We start from the raw sequence: 19,727 nt of genomic DNA on the forward strand, positions 1-19,727 counted from the left end.
TAATTCCAACTTCTGGCATTGGTGAGGAGTACTCTGTTGTAATTGGAGGGCCTTCACCACGGATTTGGCGAGTGCTGAGTCTGGCGCTGACAGTAGGAGGATTATTTACCTATCTTCATTTAATGAATTACTCAAGAACAGTGTGGAGTAGCCTACATTCAGTGAACATCAGCTCCTGTATCTCAGTGACATGGGCAGCAATAGGAGGATGGAAGAAATCTGATGTGAATGACAGAAGGAACAACAAGGTTTAATATAGAACAAGTGTGGTATTTTTGGGTCTTACCCAAGGTGACAATAACCCTTCAACTAACATTATAAATACAACTTGGCCCACCACTCCCAACCATTCGAGAACATTGCATTAAAATTATATCAGTTACCATTTACACTTGAAAATGTTGATATTTTTAACATAAACTGACACCTCATTCAGCGTAAAAAGTAGTTATGATCATCACATGGATTTTACTGCTTTTGTTCAATCTTGTGTTCCATGTTGTTCAATCTTTGTACCATTTGTCCAGTCTCCAATGGCCTGACTCTACTGGCCCAATAGTCCTACATGCACTTCTGAATGTTGATTTGAATGTTAAATTCTGGTTCTCAGCTCCTCTACGTTGTGTAAAATCATGGCCTAGTTTCAGAAAGTACTTAATTTCCCCCAGATCGGTCAGAACAACTTGTAGCCTACAACACAACCCTGAAAGTGAACTGGCTGTAGAGTTGCATACGGATGCAGAATACATTTGCCCCAAAGTGAGAATGATAACTTGGGAGATTCAAGTATTTAGACCTTTACTTTTTCCACATTTTGTTACCTTACAGCCTTATTCTAAAATGTATCAAGTTCTCACAATACCCCATAAAGACAAAGTAAAAACAGGTTGTTAGAATTTTTTGCAAATGTATTACAAATAAAAACCTGGAATATTACATTTACATAAGTATTTAGACACCTTTACTCAGTACTTTGTTGAAGCACCTTTGGCAGCAATTACAGCCTTGAGTGTTCTTGGGTACGACCTTACAAGCTTGGCACATCTGTATTTGGGGAGTTTCTCCCATTCTTCTCTGCAGATCCTCTCGAGCTTTGACAGGTTGCACAGCTATTTTCAGATCTCTCCAGAGATCTTTGATCGGGTTCAAGTCCGTGCTCTGGCTGGGCCACTCAAGGACATTCAGAAACTTGTCTTGGCTGTGTGCTTAGGGTCGTTGTCCTGTTGGAAGGTGAACCTTCGCCCCAGTCTGAGGTCCTGAGCGCCCTGGAGCAGGTTTTCATCAAGGATCTCTCTGTACTTTGCTCCATTCATCTTTCCCTTGATCCTGATTAGTCTCCCAGTCCCTGCTGCTGAAAAACATCCCCAAAGCATGATGCTGCCACCACCATGCTTCACCGTAAGGATGGTGTCAGGTTTCCTTCAGACGTGACACTTGGCATTCAGGCCAAATAGTTCAATCTTGGTTTCATCAGACCAGAGATTCTTGTTTCTCATTGTCTGAGAGTCCTTTAGGTGCCTTTTGGCAAACTCCAAGCGGGCAGTCATGTGTCTTTAACTGAGGAGTGGCTTCCGTCTGTCCACTCTACCATAAAGGTCTGATTGGTGGAGTGCTGCAGAGATGGTTGTCCTTCTGGAAGGTTCTCCCATCTCCACAGAGGAACTCTGGAGCTCTGTCAGAGTGACCATTGGGTTCATGGTCACCTCCCTGACCATGGCGCTTCTCCCCTGATTGCTCAGTATGGTCATGCGGCCAGCCCTAGGAAGAGGCTTGGTGGTTCCAAACTTCTTCCATTTAAGAATGATGGAGGCCACTGTGTTCTTGGGGACCTTCAATACTGCAGACATTTTTTGGTACACTTCCCCAGATCTGTGCCACGACAAAATCCTGTCTCGGAGTTCTACGGACAATTCCTTCAACCTCAGAGCTTGGGACCTTATATAGACAGGTGTGTGCCTTTCCCAATCATGTCCAATCAATTTAATTTACCACAGGTGGATTCCAATCAAGTTGTAGAAACATCTCAAGAATGATCAATGGAAACAAGATGCATCTGAGCCTAATTTCAAGTCTCATAGCAAAAGGTCTGAATACTTATGTAAAAATGGTATTTCTGTTTTTTATTTGTAATACATTTTCAAACATTTATAAAAACCTGTTTTCACTTTGTCATTATGGGGTATTGTGTAGATTGATGAGCATTTTTTTTGATTTCATCCATTTTAGAATAAGGCTGTAACGTAACAAAATGTGAAAAAAGACAAGGGGTCTGAATACTTTCTGAATATACAGTAGAAGCTAGCAGCTTCAGTAATTGGAAACCAGTGATAAATAATAAGAGATGACAGCTCCCATCCATCACACCGTATACATTTAGGAACACGTACAATAATAGATTGATAGCACATACTGTAAGAGTACCTGTCACACTGAAGAGAGAGGAGACATACTATCCATCTCAGTCGACAACGTTTGTTTCACTTAACTCTTGTAACAGAAACATTTGTTTAAATGAATTTAGCTACAGTAACAGTCAGCATTTTGGACACCTACTCATACCAGGGTTTTTCTTTATTTTTGCTATTTTCTACATTGTACAATAATAGTGAAGACATCAAAACTATGAAGTAACACATATGGAATCATGTAGTAAGCAAAAAATTGTTAAACAAATCAAAATATATTTTATATTTGAGATTCTTCAAAGTAGCCACCCTTTGCCTTTATGACAGCTTTGCACACTCTTGGCATTCTCTCAACTAGCTTAATGAGGTAGTCACCTGGAATGCATTTCAATTAACAGGTGTGCCTTGTTAAATGTTAATTTGTGGAATTTCTTTCCTTCTTAATGCGTTTGAGCCAATCAGTTGTGTTGTGACAAGGTAGGGATGATATACAGAAGATAGCCATATTTGGTAAAAGACCAAGTCCATATTATGGCAAGAACAGCTCAAATAAGCAAAGAGTCCATTAGTTTAAGACATGAAGGTCAGTCAATCCGTGCAGTTGCAAGACCATCAAGCGCTATGATGAAACTGGCTCTCATGAGGACCACCACAGGAAAGGAAGACCCAGAGTTACCTCTGCTGCAGATGATAAGTTCATTAGAGTTACCAGCTTCAGAAATTGCAGCCCAAATAAATGCTTCACAGAGTTCAAGTAACAGACACATCTCAACATCAACTATTCCGAAGAGACTGTGTGAATCAGGACTTCATAGTCGAATTGCTGAAAAGAAACCACTACTAAAGGACACCAATGATAAGATGAGACTTGCTTGGGCCAAGAAACACGAGCAATGGACATTAGACCGGTGGAAATCTGTCCTTTGGTCTGATGAGTCCAAATTTGATATTTTTGGTTCCATTTGCCATGTCTTTGTGAGACGCAGAGTAGGTGAACGGATTATCTCTGCATGTGTGGTTCCTACCATGAAGCATGGAGAAAGAGGTGTGATGGTGTGGGGGTGCATTACTGGTGACGCTGTCTGTGATTTATTTAGAATTCAAGGCACACTTAACCAGCATGGCTACCACAGCATTCTGCAGCGATACGCCATCCCATCTGGTTTGCGTTTAGTGGGACTATCATTTGTTTTTCAACAGGACAGTGACTCAACACTCCTACAGGTTGTGTAAGGGCTATTTGACCATTAGGTGGAGAGTGATGGAGTGCTGCATCAGATTACCTGGCCTCCACAATCACCCGACCTCAACCCAATTGAGATGGTTTGGGATGAGTTGAACCGCAGAGTGAAGGAAAAGCAGCCAACAAGTGCTCAGCATATGTGGGAACTCCTTCAAGACTGTTGGAAAAGCATTCCAGGTGAAGCTGGTTGAGAGAATGGCAAGAGTGTGCAAAGCTGTCATCAAGGCAAAGGGTGGCAACTCAAATATAAAATATATTTATATTTGTTTAAAACCTTTTTGGTTACTACATGATTCCATATGTGTTATTTAATAGTTTTGATGTCTTCACTATTATTCTACAATGTAGAAAATAGTAAAAATAAAGAAAAACCCTTGAATGAGTAGGTGTGTCCAAACTTTTGACTGCTACTTTACATTAGTGTCTATAGAGCAGCTCTCTGGCCCGCGGTAAACGTTGATCGTAAGACTTTCTGCTGTACATCCATCCCAATGCACTTTACCAGTAGGGTAAGGCATGATGTCCACCTTTTTTAAATATTTCTTTTACTCCTAACAACTGAATACAAGTCAGTCTTTCCATTATATCAAGCAGAGTACAATTTCAGTTCTTCATCTCTTTCTATTGACAGACCAATGAAACACTGAACAAAGTGATCACAGATTTAGAAAGAGAACATAGTCTTAAACAAAGCAAAAAAACAACAACACATACACCACCCAACAATCCTAACTCAATCTCTGGTGTGCTCACAGTACAATGTCCTGTTCTGCATTTCCACAACAGATACTGTGTGAATGAATGTCTGTAGAAAAATAGTGTCCTCGACACCTTGGAAGCAGCACACGATCAACACAAACAAACAAAAACATAAATAGGAACTATCCCCTCTCCCAGCCCAACCATTCTCTTAGACAGCCTTCCCACAGAACAGTCCCATACAGTACTGCACCATACAAACCAAGTTGGGATACGGCGCCTTGGGAAAGGTTCTTTAGGATGTCACTTTATAAGGGGCTGTCAGAGGTAATGGAGGTCCGAAAGGAGTCAGGGGTAGGAAATACATATCCCACAATGCAGTTGGCCACTGCTATGTCCTTTGAAAGAATGGGCCTCAGCGTCTGGTTTGGTCCAGCCAATCGGGTCGCCTGTGGGGCTTACAGGTGTGAACGTCCACAGTGTTCTCACAGTCCTTACACTCCACGGCGCAACACCACTTGAACTTGCACTCGCACTTGGTGACTCGCTTGGCGCGCATTGTGTCGTAGCCCCGTCCGCAACACATGACCTCGCAGCTGTCTGTGCCTCTAGAAGACTTGTTGCAGACTCTCCCTGCCGTTCCCAGGGAGCCTTTGGAGAGGGCACAAGACAGACGCCATGGTTAAAGACAAGCCGGCCCGTGAGTGAAGGGGTGTGAGAATGGGTGTGAGTGGAGGTTTTCCCCTTGAGCATTTGGGAGTGGAGCTTAATAGGGACCAGAGAAGGATTTAAAAAATTACCCTGTTGTATCCTTAGGGTGTGAATTCCTATACAATAGAGATTAGCGGAGAAGAGAGCTATAAGCCCTTTAAAATCAGCCCTGCTGCACCTTGAAGTAGTCTAGGGGCGTAGTGTAGCTTCTCTTCTTACTTAACATCAGTTCACTACGTGTCAACCTATAACCATAGGCCTAACAGAGATGAGGATGATACCAGTAACACACAATACATCCAAAGTATCATAACCAGAGCCTGTTAGCTGTTCTAGAGCTCTATGGACGCTCTGCTGAAGTGATGGGACATGAGGGGCGTGAGAAACAGAGATTACCAAGGCAGAGAAAACACAGTTGGAATTAGAGAGAAGTTAAAGGTCAAATAATTGAACTCTAAGCTATGCAGGTATGCAGGCCTTCGGCAGATGAGTCTGGTATTCTCATAGACGTATTTGAGGAGTAGGCCGCTGTATTATCTACCTTCTGGGTAACAGTCTTGACTCAGAGCAACTAGGTTTCTGATGGCAAAATATACGTTTGGTGATAAGTACTAGAATAACATCAATCAAACTATGTATGACTAAATGTGATATTATTCCGAATCATATACTCAAATTTTTGCATAAAGAGATTTCCTCTTAGCCATTGCTAAAACATCTGTGTTTTTCTCTGTCAGGTCATGTGTTGAAGAAAAACTCCTGGCCCTACCTAACACCCTTAACTGCTTGAGTTGACCCACCTGCTGCTCTGTCCATGAGGCAGTAATCAGGGGAGTTTTCTACATACACCAGCTCATTCTTGGTGGTTCCCTTGAAGTCCTTGTCAGCCACCATGAACCCGGTGCCATCCTGGTTCATGGTCACCTCGATGGCCGTGTTGTACTTCTTCCGGAGGTAGTCCCCGGTCCTCCGGAAGTCCGACATGGCCAGCCAGCAGGTTCTAAGGGCACAGGAGCCGCTGACGCCATGACACTTGCACTCCAGTTTCATAAAGCGCTTCACTGCCTGAAATCGAAATGGTTGGATAATGTCATTGGTGGTTAAGACACAGGCTCACTTGTGACCAACCCAGTACACTCACTATTCACGTCTAGAGCATTTACAGAATGTCTGTTCAACAGTGGCTTGAATTTTACCAGCAATGTCGGTTCCATTGTAGTAACCATGTTGTTACACAGTAGTTATAGCATGCTCTGTTAGTTGAAAGGGACTGCCTGTCAGCCAGTTAGCTGTGTGTATCAAGTCCAGATGCATCACAGTGCACATTCCAAAAAGTATAATGCCCCTTATCCCCTACGCCATTGCTCACCATTCGTCCACAGCGGTTGTTGTGTAGATTCATCAGTGCCCGAGCGTCCTTCACCATCTTTTCTCTGGCATCAACAAAGGTCTTGGTGAACTTGATGCCATAGTTGATGTTGTCGCTGCAGCCGCCCCAGTCAAATTCGCCCCTGTCGTCACTAGCCTGGCCCCGCTTTTGGGCGTCGCAGCTGCAGATCTTGAGGTCCCCCTGGCTGCAGGCCCTGGTAATTGCATAGACCACGCCTGCCGAGGAGATGGCGTACACAAACGCTGCCTCCCGGCTACCTGGGGTGATATGATGGAGGAGATTATGTGTTAGAAGATGCCATCGTTAGATAGCCTCTGTTAAGGTCGGGGAAGGGAGGGGCAGATGTGTTCCCATAGCTGAGGGAAGTAGTGGTGCTGCAGCACCCCCAGAATTTTTAACAAATAATAATAACTTTATTTTGTTTTTTCTTTGTTTTTTGGGGGGTCAAAACAAAGTCAGTCTTAAACAGGCAAAACAAAGTCAGTCTTAAACAGGCAAAACAAAGTCAGTCTTAAACAGGCGGTTACACTATACTAGCAGAGTTTGTTTTGTTGTAGTAATCATGTCGTTACACTGTAGTTACATCAGTCTAGAGCCAACTTCATGCTTTGAACACTAACATATGCCCAACTGAAAGCTTTCGACTTGCATAGTCCAGATGACATTGCACAGAAACAAACATGCCTATATTTGATTAAAATCTGTTTGTGTGCACTATATCCCATGCAATCTGAATTTAAACAGTGTCTACGGTCCTTGGAACTTGGGCATGTTTGCCTCTGTACAATGTTCCTGTACAATCCGTCCATGTACAGCAGGCCTATGGTGGATAGCTAGAACAAAGAAACATGGCTACCAGCAGCCCATTTAAGGTGCCTCTCGTTTTCACCCTTTAATTTGCACAGATGGCAGCTTTCTCAGTCACTAGGTATCTTTTCATCTGAGAGGAGAGCAGATTCAGGGTTATTTGGTCTGCTTTTCCCACCCACCTCTAGTTTTCATTCCTCCTCACGCAATGAACCAGAACACAGGCGATATGTCAGGGAGCACGGCTTTGTCTGCCTGCCAGAAACATCTACCCAAATATTTACATCTCCTATTACTGTTTAGACATCACCATGTGGATCTCTCTGTCTGCTACCTGTCTTCAGAGAATACCAACTTTCTGCAACTCTCCTCATTCTTGGAGAAGGTGAAACTATTACTGAACAAAAATATAAACACAACATAATCCCATTTTTCATGAGATGAAATAAAAGATTCCAGAAATGATCGATACACACAAAAAGCGTATTTCTCTTAAATGTTGTGCACAAATTTGTTTACATCCCTGTTAGTGAGCATTACTTCTTTGTCAAGATAATACATCCACCTGACAGGTGTGGAATATCGAGAAGCTGATTAAACAGCATGATCATTATACAGGTGCACCTTGTATAGGGGACAATAAAAGGCCACTCTAAAATGTCCAGTTTTGTCACACAACACAATGCCACAGATGTCTCAAGATTTGAGGGAGCGTGCAATTGGCATGCTGACTGCAGGAATGTCCAACAGAGCTGATGCCAGATAATTGAATGTTCATTTCTCTACCATAAGCCGCCTCCATCTTTTTACAGAATTTGGCAGTATATCCAACCGGCCTCACAACCACAGATCACGCCAGCCCAGGACCTCCACATCTGGCTTCTTCACCTGCGGGATCGTCTGAGACCAGCCACCTGGACAGCTGATGAAACTGAGGAGTATTAAATACTAGTTTCATCAGGTGTCCAGTCAGTTAATTGAAATAAATAAATTAGGCCCTAATCTATGGATTTCACATGACTGGGCAGAGACACAGCACTTGGGAGCCAGGTCCACCCACTGGGGAGCCAGGCCCAGCCAATCATAATGAGTTGTCCCCACAAAAGGGCTTTATTGCAGACAGAACCCTTGCACGATTATCTATTTCTTCTAAAAGAAGTTGAAATGTAAAAAACTTTTGATGTTCACATTTTTTTGTATTTGTTTGATTTACACAGAACCAAGAAATGAATTGGAGATTTTTCACTTCATAGTAAAAAATTGTGAAATTATTAAAAATTCAAATTCATTGGGTTGGAGGCAAGTTATCTCGTTTACTATGTAATTTATCTCACCTGTGGTAAGTTGCAGGTGCTTACAGGGTAAAAACAGCCATTCCATTGAAAAGATAAAACAGAACATTCTGCTATATTGCACTCAATTGTAAAGTACAAGGGGTGCCAATATATTTGACCGCATCTGTACATAGAGATGATAAACTGTTGTATGAAGTGTTGAACTGTGATATGTATATAACATGCATATACCCTTAAAGGGAAATTTCACACCATCAACATATGTGAAATATCATGTTTTTATGTTTTGTAAAAAAAAAAAGATAGAGGAAGATCTGTGTTTGCAATGACATCAACCAATTAGTAGACATTAACAGGACAATTAGTAGACAATTAGTAGGCAATTAGTAGGCAACGACTCCTCATAATTGGTAAAAATCACACGATGCACACCAATGATGTCATTGGAAAAACACATATTCCACATATTTTTTACTAAAAAACATAGAAATGTGCCATTTTCACGTATGTTGATGTTAGAGTGGTGCTGGAGATGATGAACATGAAGTTGAACATTGTTGGACATTTCCCTTTAAGGCTGGGATGTCTGTAAGTCTAAAAGGAAACTGAGCGGTCCCGTTATAGTTCTGTAATAGTCTACAACAATCCATCACTTTTATGTACTGTATCAAATTCATGTAGTGAATGTTACATCCAAGATTCAAGTGGTTGAATACTAAACCTCTTAACACACACACACACACACACACACACACACACACACACACACACACACACACACACACACACACACACACACACACACACACACACACACACACACACACACACACACACACACATGGAAACACACACACGCAGACGCAAACACGGACACACACAGACTTACTGCGCAGCATGACCCTGCCAAAGACAGTGTGGTCTCGGTCCAGCGTGCTGCAGTTCCAGCGATGGTGGCGGAACTGGTGCTGGCACTCGCGGATCCACTCCTTGGCACCCTCCCCAATAGACTGCATGAGGTCCGGGTGGCGCTGGCACAGCTGGCGCTGCTTGTTCACCAGGCCTGGAATGTTGTCACAGATCACCCGTGCACCCAGGGCTCCAATGTACCTGCAGATCAGATAGACAGGTGCACTGTCAGTGGGAGGCCAGGGAAACTTCCAGGGACGATTATTATGCAAACACAAATGTGTTTTTATCTAGTTTTCTTTGTATATTGTGAAGTCAGGTCCAGTCAGATGCGTGACAAGCTATATTCTTCAAGAATCAATGGGTATTCATCGTCAGTTTAATTGACTATTGGACAGCAGGAATTCTTGCACAGTGTGCATTTAACCATTCTGTCGCGCTTCATTGTAATCCCATGCTGTGAAACATGCCATAAAAGTGTTATGAAATGTGAGATCTTCAGAAGAACTTTCACAGACAGGGAAGAGTCCACACAGTTAACTAAGAGTGACCCCTGACCACTGAGACTGGAATAGGAACACAGAGTGCAGTGACGCAGCCATACAGTGTGACATGGTCTCGTATAAGTCACCCATCTCCTATAAGACTCCAGTCTCCTATCAGACTCCAGTCTCCTTTAAGTCTCCAGTCTCATAAAGTCTCCTACAAGACTCCAGTCTCCTATCAGACTCCAGTCTCCTTTAAGTCTCCAGTCTCCTATAAATCTCCAGTCTCCTATAAGTCTCCTAAAAGACTCCAGTCTCCTATCAGACTCCAGTCTCCTATAAGACTCCAGTCTCCTATCAGACTCCAGTCTCCTATAAGACGCCAGTATCCTATAAATCTCCTACAAGACTCCAGTCTCCTATCAGACTCCAGTCTCCTATAAGCCTCCAGTCTCCTATAAGACTCCAGTCTCCTATAAGACTCCAGTCTCCTATCAGACTCCAGTCTCCTTTAATCTCCAGCCTCCTACAAGACTCCAGACTCCTATCAGACTCCAGTCTCCTATAAGTCTCCAGTCTCCTATACGACTCCAGTCTCCTATCAGACTCCAGTCTCCTATCAGACTCCAGTCTCCTATCAGACTCCAGTCTCCTTTAAGTCTCCAGTCTCCTACAAGACTCCAGTCTCCTATCAGACTGCAGTCTCATATCAGACTCCAGTCTCCTTTAAGTATCCAGTCTCCTATAAGTCTCCTACAAGACTCCAGTCTCCTACAAGACTCCAGTCTCCTATCAGACTCCAGTCTCATATCAGACTCCAGTCTCCTATAAGTTTCCAGTCTCCTATAAGTATCCTACAAGACTCCAGTCTCCTATCAGACTCCAGTCTCCTTTAAGTCTCCAGTCTCCTATCAGACTCCAGTCTCCTATAAGTCTCCAGTCTCCTATAACACTCCAGTCTCCTATCAGACTCCAGTCTCCTATCAGACTCCAGTCTCCTATCAGACTCCAGTCTCCTTTAATATCCAGTCTCTTGCAAGACTCCAGTCTCCTATCAGACTCCAGTCTCCTATAAGACTTCAGTCTCCTATAAGACTCCAGTCTCCTATCAGACTCCAGTCTCCTATCAGACTCCAGTCTCCTATAAGTCTCCAGTCTCCTATAAGACTCCAGTCTCCTATAAGTCTCCAGTCTTCTATAAGTCTCCAGTCTCCTATAAGACTCCAGTCTCTTATAAGACTCCAGTCTCCTATCAGACTTCAGTCTCCTATCAGACTCCAGTCTCCTTTAATCTCCAGTCTCTTGCAAGACTCCAGTCTCCTATCAGACTCCAGTCTCCTATAAAACTCCAGTCTCCTATAAGTTTCCAGTCTCCTACAAGACTCCAGTCTCCTATCAGATTCCAGTCTCCTTTAAGTATCCAGTCTCCTATAAGTCTCCTACAAGACTCCAGTCTCCTATCAGACTCCAGTCTCCTACAAGACTCCAGTCTCCTATCAGACTCCAGTCTCCTATAAAACTCCAGTCTCCTATAAGTTTCCAGTCTCCTATAAGTCTCCTACAAGACTCCAGTCTCCTATAAGTTTCCAGTCTCCTATAAGTCTCCTACAAGACTCCAGTCTCCTATCAGATTCCAGTCTCCTTTAAGTATCCAGTCTCCTATAAGTCTCCTACAAGACTCCAGTCTCCTATCAGACTCCAGTCTCCTATCAGACTCCAGTCTCCTATAAGTCTCCAGTCTCCTATAAGACTCCAGTCTCCTATCAGACTCCAGTCTCCTATAAGTCTCCAGTCTCCTATAAGACTCCAGTCTCCTAAAAAACTCCAGTCTCCTATCAGACTCCAGTCTCTTATCAGACTCCAGTCTCCTATCAGACTCCAGTCTCCTATAAGACTCCTGTCTCCTATAAGTTCCCAGTCTTCTATAAGTCTCCGGTCTCCTTTAAGTCTCCAGTCTCCTACAAGACTCCAGTCTCATATAAGTCTCCAGTCTCCTATAAGTCTCCAGTCTCCTATAAGTCTCCAGTCTCCTATAAGTATCCTATAAGTATCATATAAGTCGCCAGTCTGTTTTAAGTGTCCGGTCTCCTATAAGCCTCCGGTCTCCTATAAGTCTCCGGTCTCCTATATGTTTCCGGTCTCCTTTAAGTGTCCGGTCTCCTACAAGTCGCTAGTCTCCTACAAGTCGCCAGTCTCCTATAAGTCTCCAGTCTCCTATAAGTATCCTATAAGTATCCTATAAGTCTCCAGTCTCCTATAAGACTCCAGTCTCCTATCAGACTCCAGTCTCCTATAAGTCTCCAGTCTCATATAAGTATCCTATAAGTATCCTATAAGTCGCCAGTCTCCTATAAGTATCCAGTCTCCTATAAGTCCCCAGTCTCCTATGAGTGACCAGTCTGATATAAGTCGCCAGTCTCCTATAAGCTGGCATGCTCCTCTAACTTTCCCGCTCCCTACGATGACCGAACATCATTAATGCCAGGCTTAATCACAGCTACATTATGTGTCGTGACACTGAGACAGCAACAGAAAAGGGTTTCCATTCCAGTTATGGCTGTCCCTGTCCCTTCCCCCCAACAATCTGCCTTCGTTCCCTGCTGCCAGAGCATGAGCAGGAAAGCAGAGCAGAGACACAGTGTTTATTCTCTCCATAGAGAGAGTAGAGAGCTGAGCCAAAAGACCCTGACTGTTTCTACGCCTCATACGTAGTTTGGAGGGAGGACAATCAGTCCAGAACACCAGAGAACACGTTGCTGCTTATCTGAATGATCACGATTATGATGAGAAAAGAAACTGGACTATATAAATCATATTTAGAATCTGGGTCTGGAGAGAGCTACCATGTCTCCCCGCTCTGCCTCACTTCACTGTTTTAATTACACACACTGCCTTATTTTTATTCAGTCATACAATACCTCAGTGTTGTTTACATAAAATAATTTTTTGAGTTGAGCCCATTTGAATTATTTAACTAGTTCAACTATAAAAACAGAATAGAAAATGAAGATTTTGCCCCTAGCCGAAAGCTGATTTATCATGTTTTGCGCAGTAAGATTGGAGTGTTGGAGGTAGGCACTTCCTTTATACACCCTGGGTTCTTATCCTCAAGAGAAATCATCAAGGAACACTTTTTCATGCACCACTGCCTGCATCTGCCATTTCCAATATGCAAGATTGATAGTGGAAAGTCCCTCAGTCCATGTATCTTCATGAACACAGTGTGCTGTTGTTTGTTTTGATGTTTTAAAACTCCAATCCACACACATCCCCCCTGTGGCTGTTTGAATTGGAGTTGGCTGCGATCTCTTTACAGGTTCCAGCAGGGTATAAGTCTAATTCTAAGGTGTGATGGAGGTATAGACTTCAAAGGGTGTATTGAGTTAAACTATTATTGCCACATAATAGTGATATAGCCTATCATTTAGTGTTTGTTATTGTTCCCATCTCCTGCATCCCGAGGATAATTCAAATATCTCAAGACATAATTAGCAATCTCAGGCTTGGGATAAACATAGACATGAACTCAGGTTTCAGTGAAAAGCAAATGTAGCCTACTCAGAATATACTCTTACAAAATGTATTATTATTATTACAGAATTTTTGATTGTATGCCTAAACCATTTCCCTAAAACCTTCATTGAAATCCAAACATGCTTTACATTTGATCTTGACTTTGTTCAAGACGTTTTGCATATTTAATGATGAGTTTATAATGATGTCTTTATTTCTTACATTCATATTTATCCATTATATATGCATTAGGCAATATGATTTCTCCCCACTTATATTTTCGACTCCTAAATAGCCAAAATAAATAGGGCTAGCTTTTGCAAGGTCTTGGAATATTCTAGAATTAGCTCATTAAGAAGACAACTGGTCATCCCAAACCACTGGAAACTCAGATCTAATCTTGGATATCAATGACAGAGCTCTCCTAGACATAAATTAAAGATGTAATCTTGGATAGAAACGATATGATTATTTCAGCAGGATCAAGCGCACATGAAAGAAAGCACTCACCACCAGGAAGAATCCACTCTAGGCGTGAAGATGAGAAGCAGCAGAATAAAGGTAAAATATAGCCTTGAGGTTGAGTTGGAGGAGTGTCGGGATATTGTCCCATTTCGAGACCTAGCCCTGGTCCTGGAATATCCTCGGGGTTTGAAGAAACAAAACATTTCTATGTTCATGAACAGAAGGCATACAATATAAAATGAAGAATACAAGTCCTGGGCGATGGTTTGGTGTTCATAATTGGGTGAAAACCTGCCTATCTATAGAAGTTGAACAATTCTATCCATCTTGTTTCAAAAGGCTAATTTGATATCTTGTCAGTTCATTAAAGCCATTGTTTGTCTCTGATTTATTCGAGACGAGGCTACGCTCATCAACAGTCAGTCTGGTAAAAGTAAATCGAATGAAGACAAATCTTCTGAGAAACTGTCACAAATGTCCAGCCAGATGTTCGGGTTGCCAACGATAACACTTTTCCTCGTTGTTGCGTATTGTTTTTGTAGCCTAGGCTATTTGTTTGACATTCGACGTGAATAACAGGTGAAGCTGAAGAAGTTGCAAACCCAAACACAGGTATCACAGACTGAAAAAAGATGGCACTGAAACCACTGCTTGTCCCTGGTAGGTAAAGTCAGTCACTCATCTGTCCGAGGATGAGACAGATAGCTACGCCGCGGTCTTCTTCTCAGTCGGGACTGAAGATGCGCCGCAGGACAAAACACTGCACCACCACGTCAGCTGTCCATGCCCCCCTTTTGTTAGACAATTACAAACACCGGTATGTGCACGGTGAGGTCAGGGACGTTATATTTAGATGTCGACAAGTAAAAGTTATCTACCTTACATAGCCGTTTAAATATTGATGATATTTAAACGATTCAAATTGTATTAGTCACATACACATGGTTAGCAGAAGTTAATGCGAGTGTAGCGAAATGCTTGTACTTCTAGTTCCAACAGTGCAGTAATATCTAACAAGTAATCTAAACAATTCCCTACAACTACCTAATACACACAAATCTATAACAGTAATCTAACAATTCCCCAACAACTACCTAATACACACAAATCTAAAGGGGGTGACTCCTCATTGATTGATGATAAAGCGTCTCGATGTGCCCTATGAAGAAAATGATCTAAGTACTTTTTCATCTCAATGACTTTTCATTAGGTTAACTAAGTCATATGGAAATAATTCAATGAATGAATGGAACTATTTGTTTATGTGCCCAGGCTAGAATTGACCATGCATAAAAGAAGAGCTCCCTTTCTTTGCGCGTTCTATAACCAATAATAAAATGCCTATGTTTTGGCTCCAACCAAATTAAAACTATAGAAATGAGTTCAGTAATTTATGGATGGATGAAAGTGGTGAAATTCTAGTTTCATGTTGTTTGGTGTTGGTGTCCTTTTCATCCCATTGCCTTTCATTTCCTTTGCCACTATTTTCCTCATGAAACACAACCTAATATATCAAATACATTTCTATGTGTGTTATACAAATACATAGCAATCTAAGAAACAACCCAAAACTGTAATATATTTCACTGCTTACATATGCATTATGGTGTTGTGTTAAGCCCATAAAAACCACTACTATGAGGACCACATGGTGTGATGGCTGGGACCACACAATCTGTAGTTTATTTTAGGAGATGACATTGCACACTGCTTAGGCCTATGAAATGTATCTGAAATTACCAATTAAACAGAAATGACTGAATAAACAGACCGTTATTGACAGTGTATTTTAAGGCAGTTAGTGCACATGCAAGAGCTTAAACAAGGCACACAGGGTGGCCGTGAGCTTTCCAATGAGGTGAATATTAACCATAAGTCTCATCGGTAACTACTCTCATCTCTTGATTTTCTTGAGATGACATCAACTTGTCTCATCTAGATGTTTTACATATGGCACATAGCATTGTAAGCTATGATGTGGGAGTAAAACAGGTATGTGTCTGGAGTTTCATTGTGTCAGCACAGCCAGCGCTGGAGAAAGTTTTGCTTGGGGCACCTTCAACTATGAGAGGTCAAGCTTTCATGCTTTGACACATCATTAACTAGGAACTTGGTATCTCCATAGAGATAGACTGAAAGGCCTCATAATCTGTCCGGGGGGGGGGGGGCTGTTTCAGCACATGCCTTGCCTGGCCTGGTTGGCTGTTACACCACATGCTTGGCCTGGCCTGGCCTGGTTGGCTGTTTCAGCACATGCTTGGCCTGGCCTGGCCTGGCCTGGTTAGCTGTTTCAGCACATGCTTGGCCTGGCCTGGCCTGGCCTGGTTAGCTGTTTCAGCACATGCTTGGCCTGGCCTGGCCTGGTTAGCTGTTTCAGCACATGCTTGGCCTGGCTTGACCTGGTTGGCTGTTTCAGTACATGGCCTGGCCTGGCCTGCCATTGGATCCCAGCTGGATGCCTTTGAGAGTGATAGGTTGTCACCACGGGGTGGCAGGTAATCTAGTGGTTAAGAGCACTGGGCCAGTAACCAAAAGGCCGATGGTTTGAATCCTTGAGCCAGCGAGGTGGAAAAATCTGCCGTTCTTTCTGCCCTTGAGCAAGACAGTTAACCGCCAACAACAACTGCTCCCAGGCGTCGATGACGTGGATTAAGGCAGCCCACCGAACATTCAGAGGGGCTGGGTTAACTGCGGAAGACACATTCAGTTGTGCAACTGACTAAGTTTTCCCTTCACTATCAGACCATAGTCTACTACAAAGAACGGAGTACATTGTCTCTCAAATATATGATTTTTGTGTACAAAAATAAACCCTAACCCATACAGTAACCTCACCTATATAACCTTCAACCTTTAGAGAAAATACCTTATGGATCACTTATCAATTGTGAGGATAAAGTAAGTGTTTTCCTTTGTAGCATGGTCATCTTGATAACTCTTGAGAAGAGACCGTGAGTGTATTTATTTGAAGAGCAGGAGATCATAAAGGTTGAGAGGGAAAAAACAAGAGAAGTTGAACCTTAAGGCCAGGAAAATGTATGTCCTGGGTGTGTATATAGAATAAGAAATGTATGTACTGGGTGTGTATATAGAATAAGAAAGGTATGTACTGGGTGTGTATATAGAATAAGAAATGTATGTACTGGGTGTCCATATAGAATAAGAAATGTATGTACTGGGTCTGCATATAGAATAAGAAATGTATGTCCTGGGTGTGTATATAGAATAAGAAATGTATGTACTGGGTGTCCATATAGAATAAGAAATGTATGTACTGGGTCTGCATATAGAATAAGAAATGTATGTACTGGGTGTCCATATAGAATAAGAAATGTATGTACTGGGTCTGCATATAGAATAAGAAATGTATGTACTGGGTGTCCATATAGAATAAGAAATGTATGTACTGGGTCTGCATATAGAATAAGAAATGTATGTACTGGGTCTGCATATAGAATAAGAAATGTATGTACTGGGTGTCCATATAGAATAAGAAATGTATGTACTGGGTGTGTATATAGAATAAGAAATGTATGTACTGGGTGTGTATATAGAAGAAGAGCAGAAGCTCTGTCGCTGCCGGCCTGCTGTACTCAGTTAGGTCTGGTCATGAAAAACTCAACCTGACCTTCAGGTCAGATCCATGGACTTCTCTTGACTTACAGCCACTTACCTGTCAAACAAACACCCAGCGGCCGACTCAATACTCAACATCACAGTTTAGGTTCACAGCATATTTTTATTCAATGGAAGTGCATGGTATCTTACTGTCACTACAGACATGACTCTGGCCTGATAGTATTCATCAGCTCGTCTGGCTAAAGTGGAAACAAAGAGCTATGTTCAAGGACACTCCTGGCCTTGTACTTATCACAGTTCATTTGTAGTTGCTAGGTGCTATGTGTGAGCAGCTAGGGAAGAGGCTGCTGGACAATGGGAGCATGTGTGAATGTGTTGGGTCATAATAATCAGCACAAACCCAGGAGCATTAGTCAGAGACCTAAGTAAAGGTCAAACAACAATACAGCAGCTGCATAAAATGACCAACACATAGACAGCGGAGGTGGTTCTGGGAGTGGTCTAAAATGACCAACACATGAACAGTGGAGGTGGTTCTGGGAGTGGTCTAAAATGACCAACACATAGACAGTGGAGGTGGTTCTGGGAGTGGTCTAAAATTACCAACACATAGACAGTGGTGGTTCTGGGAGTGGTCTAAAATGACCAACACATAGACAGCGGAGGTGGTTCTGGGAGTGTCTAAAATGACCAACACATGAACAGTGGAGATGGTTCTGGGAGTGGTCTAAAATGACCAACACATGGACAGTGGAGGTGGTTCTGGGAGTGGTCTAAAATGACCAACACATGGACAGTGGAGGTGGTTCTGGGAGTGGTCTAAAATGACCAACACATAGACAGCGGAGGTGGTTCTGGGAGTGGTCTAAAATGACCAACACATAGACAGTGGAGGTGGTTCTGGGAGTGGTCTAAAATGACCAACACATGGACAGTGGAGGTGGTTCTGGGAGTGGTCTAAAATGACCAACACATGGACAGTGGAGGTGGTTCTGGGAGTGGTCTAAAATGACCAACACATAGACAGTGGAGGTGGTTCTGGGAGTGGTCTAAAATGACCAACACATGAACAGTGGAGGTGGTTCTGGGAGTGGTCTAAAATGACCAACACATAGACAGTGGAGGTGGTTCTGGGAGTGGTCTAAAATGACCAACACATGAACAGTGGAGGTGGTTCTGGGAGTGGTCTAAAATGACCAACACATGGACAGTGGAGGTGGTTCTGGGAGTGGTCTAAAATGACCAACACATGAACAGTGGAGTGGGTTCTGGGAGTGGTCTAAAATGACCAACACATAGACAGTGGAGGTGGTTCTGGGAGTGGTCTAAAATGACCAACACATGAACAGTGGAGGTGGTTCTAGGAGTGGTCTAAAATGACCAACACATAGACAGCGGAGGTGGTTCTGGGAGTGGTCTAAAATGACCAACACATAGACAGTGGAGGTGGTTCTGGGAGTGGTCTAAAATGACCAACACATAGACAGTGGAGGTGGTTCTGGGAGTGGTCTAAAATGACCAACACATAGACAGTGGAGGTGGTTCTGGGAGTGGTCTAAAATGACCAACACATGAACAGTGGAGGTGGTTCTGGGAGTGGTCTAAAATGACCAACACATGGACAGTGGAGGTGGTTCTGGGAGTGGTCTAAAATGACCAACACATAGACAGTGGAGGTGGTTCTGGGAGTGGTCTAAAATGACCAACACATAGACAGTGGAGGTGATTCTGGGAGTGGTCTAAAATGACCAACACATGAACAGTGGAGGTGGTTCTGGGAGTGGTCTAAAATGACCAACACATGGACAGTGGAGGTGGTTCTGGGAGTGGTCTAAAATGACCAACACATAGACAGTGGAGAAGGTTCTGGGAGTGGTCTAAAATGACCAACACATGGACAGTGGAGGTGGTTCTGGGAGTGGTCTAAAATGACCAACACATAGACAGTGGAGGTGGTTCTGGGAGTGGTCTAAAATGACCAACACATGGACAGTGGAGGTGGTTCTGGGAGTGGTCTAAAATGACCAACACATGGACAGTGGAGGTGGTTCTGGGAGTGGTCTAAAATGACCAACACATAGACAGTGGAGGTGGTTCTGGGAGTGGTCTAAAATGACCAACACATGGACAGTGGAGGTGGTTCTGGGAGTGGTCTAAAATGACCAACACATGGACAGTGTAGGTGGTTCTGGGAGTGGTCTAAAATGACCAACACATGAACAGTGG

At 42.9% G+C, this 19,727-nt stretch overlaps 1 protein-coding gene across 1 annotated transcript; it reads right to left on the reverse strand.

Annotated features, from left to right (window-relative positions):
- Positions 1 to 229: 229 nt before the first annotated feature.
- On the reverse strand, positions 230 to 14,695 carry LOC139554688 (protein Wnt-2b-A-like). The gene is made up of 5 exons (XM_071367723.1): positions 13,968 to 14,695; positions 9,440 to 9,660; positions 6,428 to 6,705; positions 5,859 to 6,123; positions 230 to 4,998 (listed from the first exon to the last, which is right to left on the reverse strand). The coding sequence occupies exons 1-5, from the start codon at positions 14,135 to 14,137 to the stop codon at positions 4,763 to 4,765; spliced, it is 1,170 nt and encodes a 389-aa protein (XP_071223824.1). The 5' UTR covers positions 14,138 to 14,695; the 3' UTR covers positions 230 to 4,762.
- Between the last annotated feature and the right edge of the window lie 5,032 nt (positions 14,696 to 19,727).

The sequence above is a fragment of the Salvelinus alpinus genome, chromosome 2, assembly GCF_045679555.1.
Source record: "Salvelinus alpinus chromosome 2, SLU_Salpinus.1, whole genome shotgun sequence".
Lineage (NCBI taxonomy): Eukaryota > Metazoa > Chordata > Actinopteri > Salmoniformes > Salmonidae > Salvelinus > Salvelinus alpinus.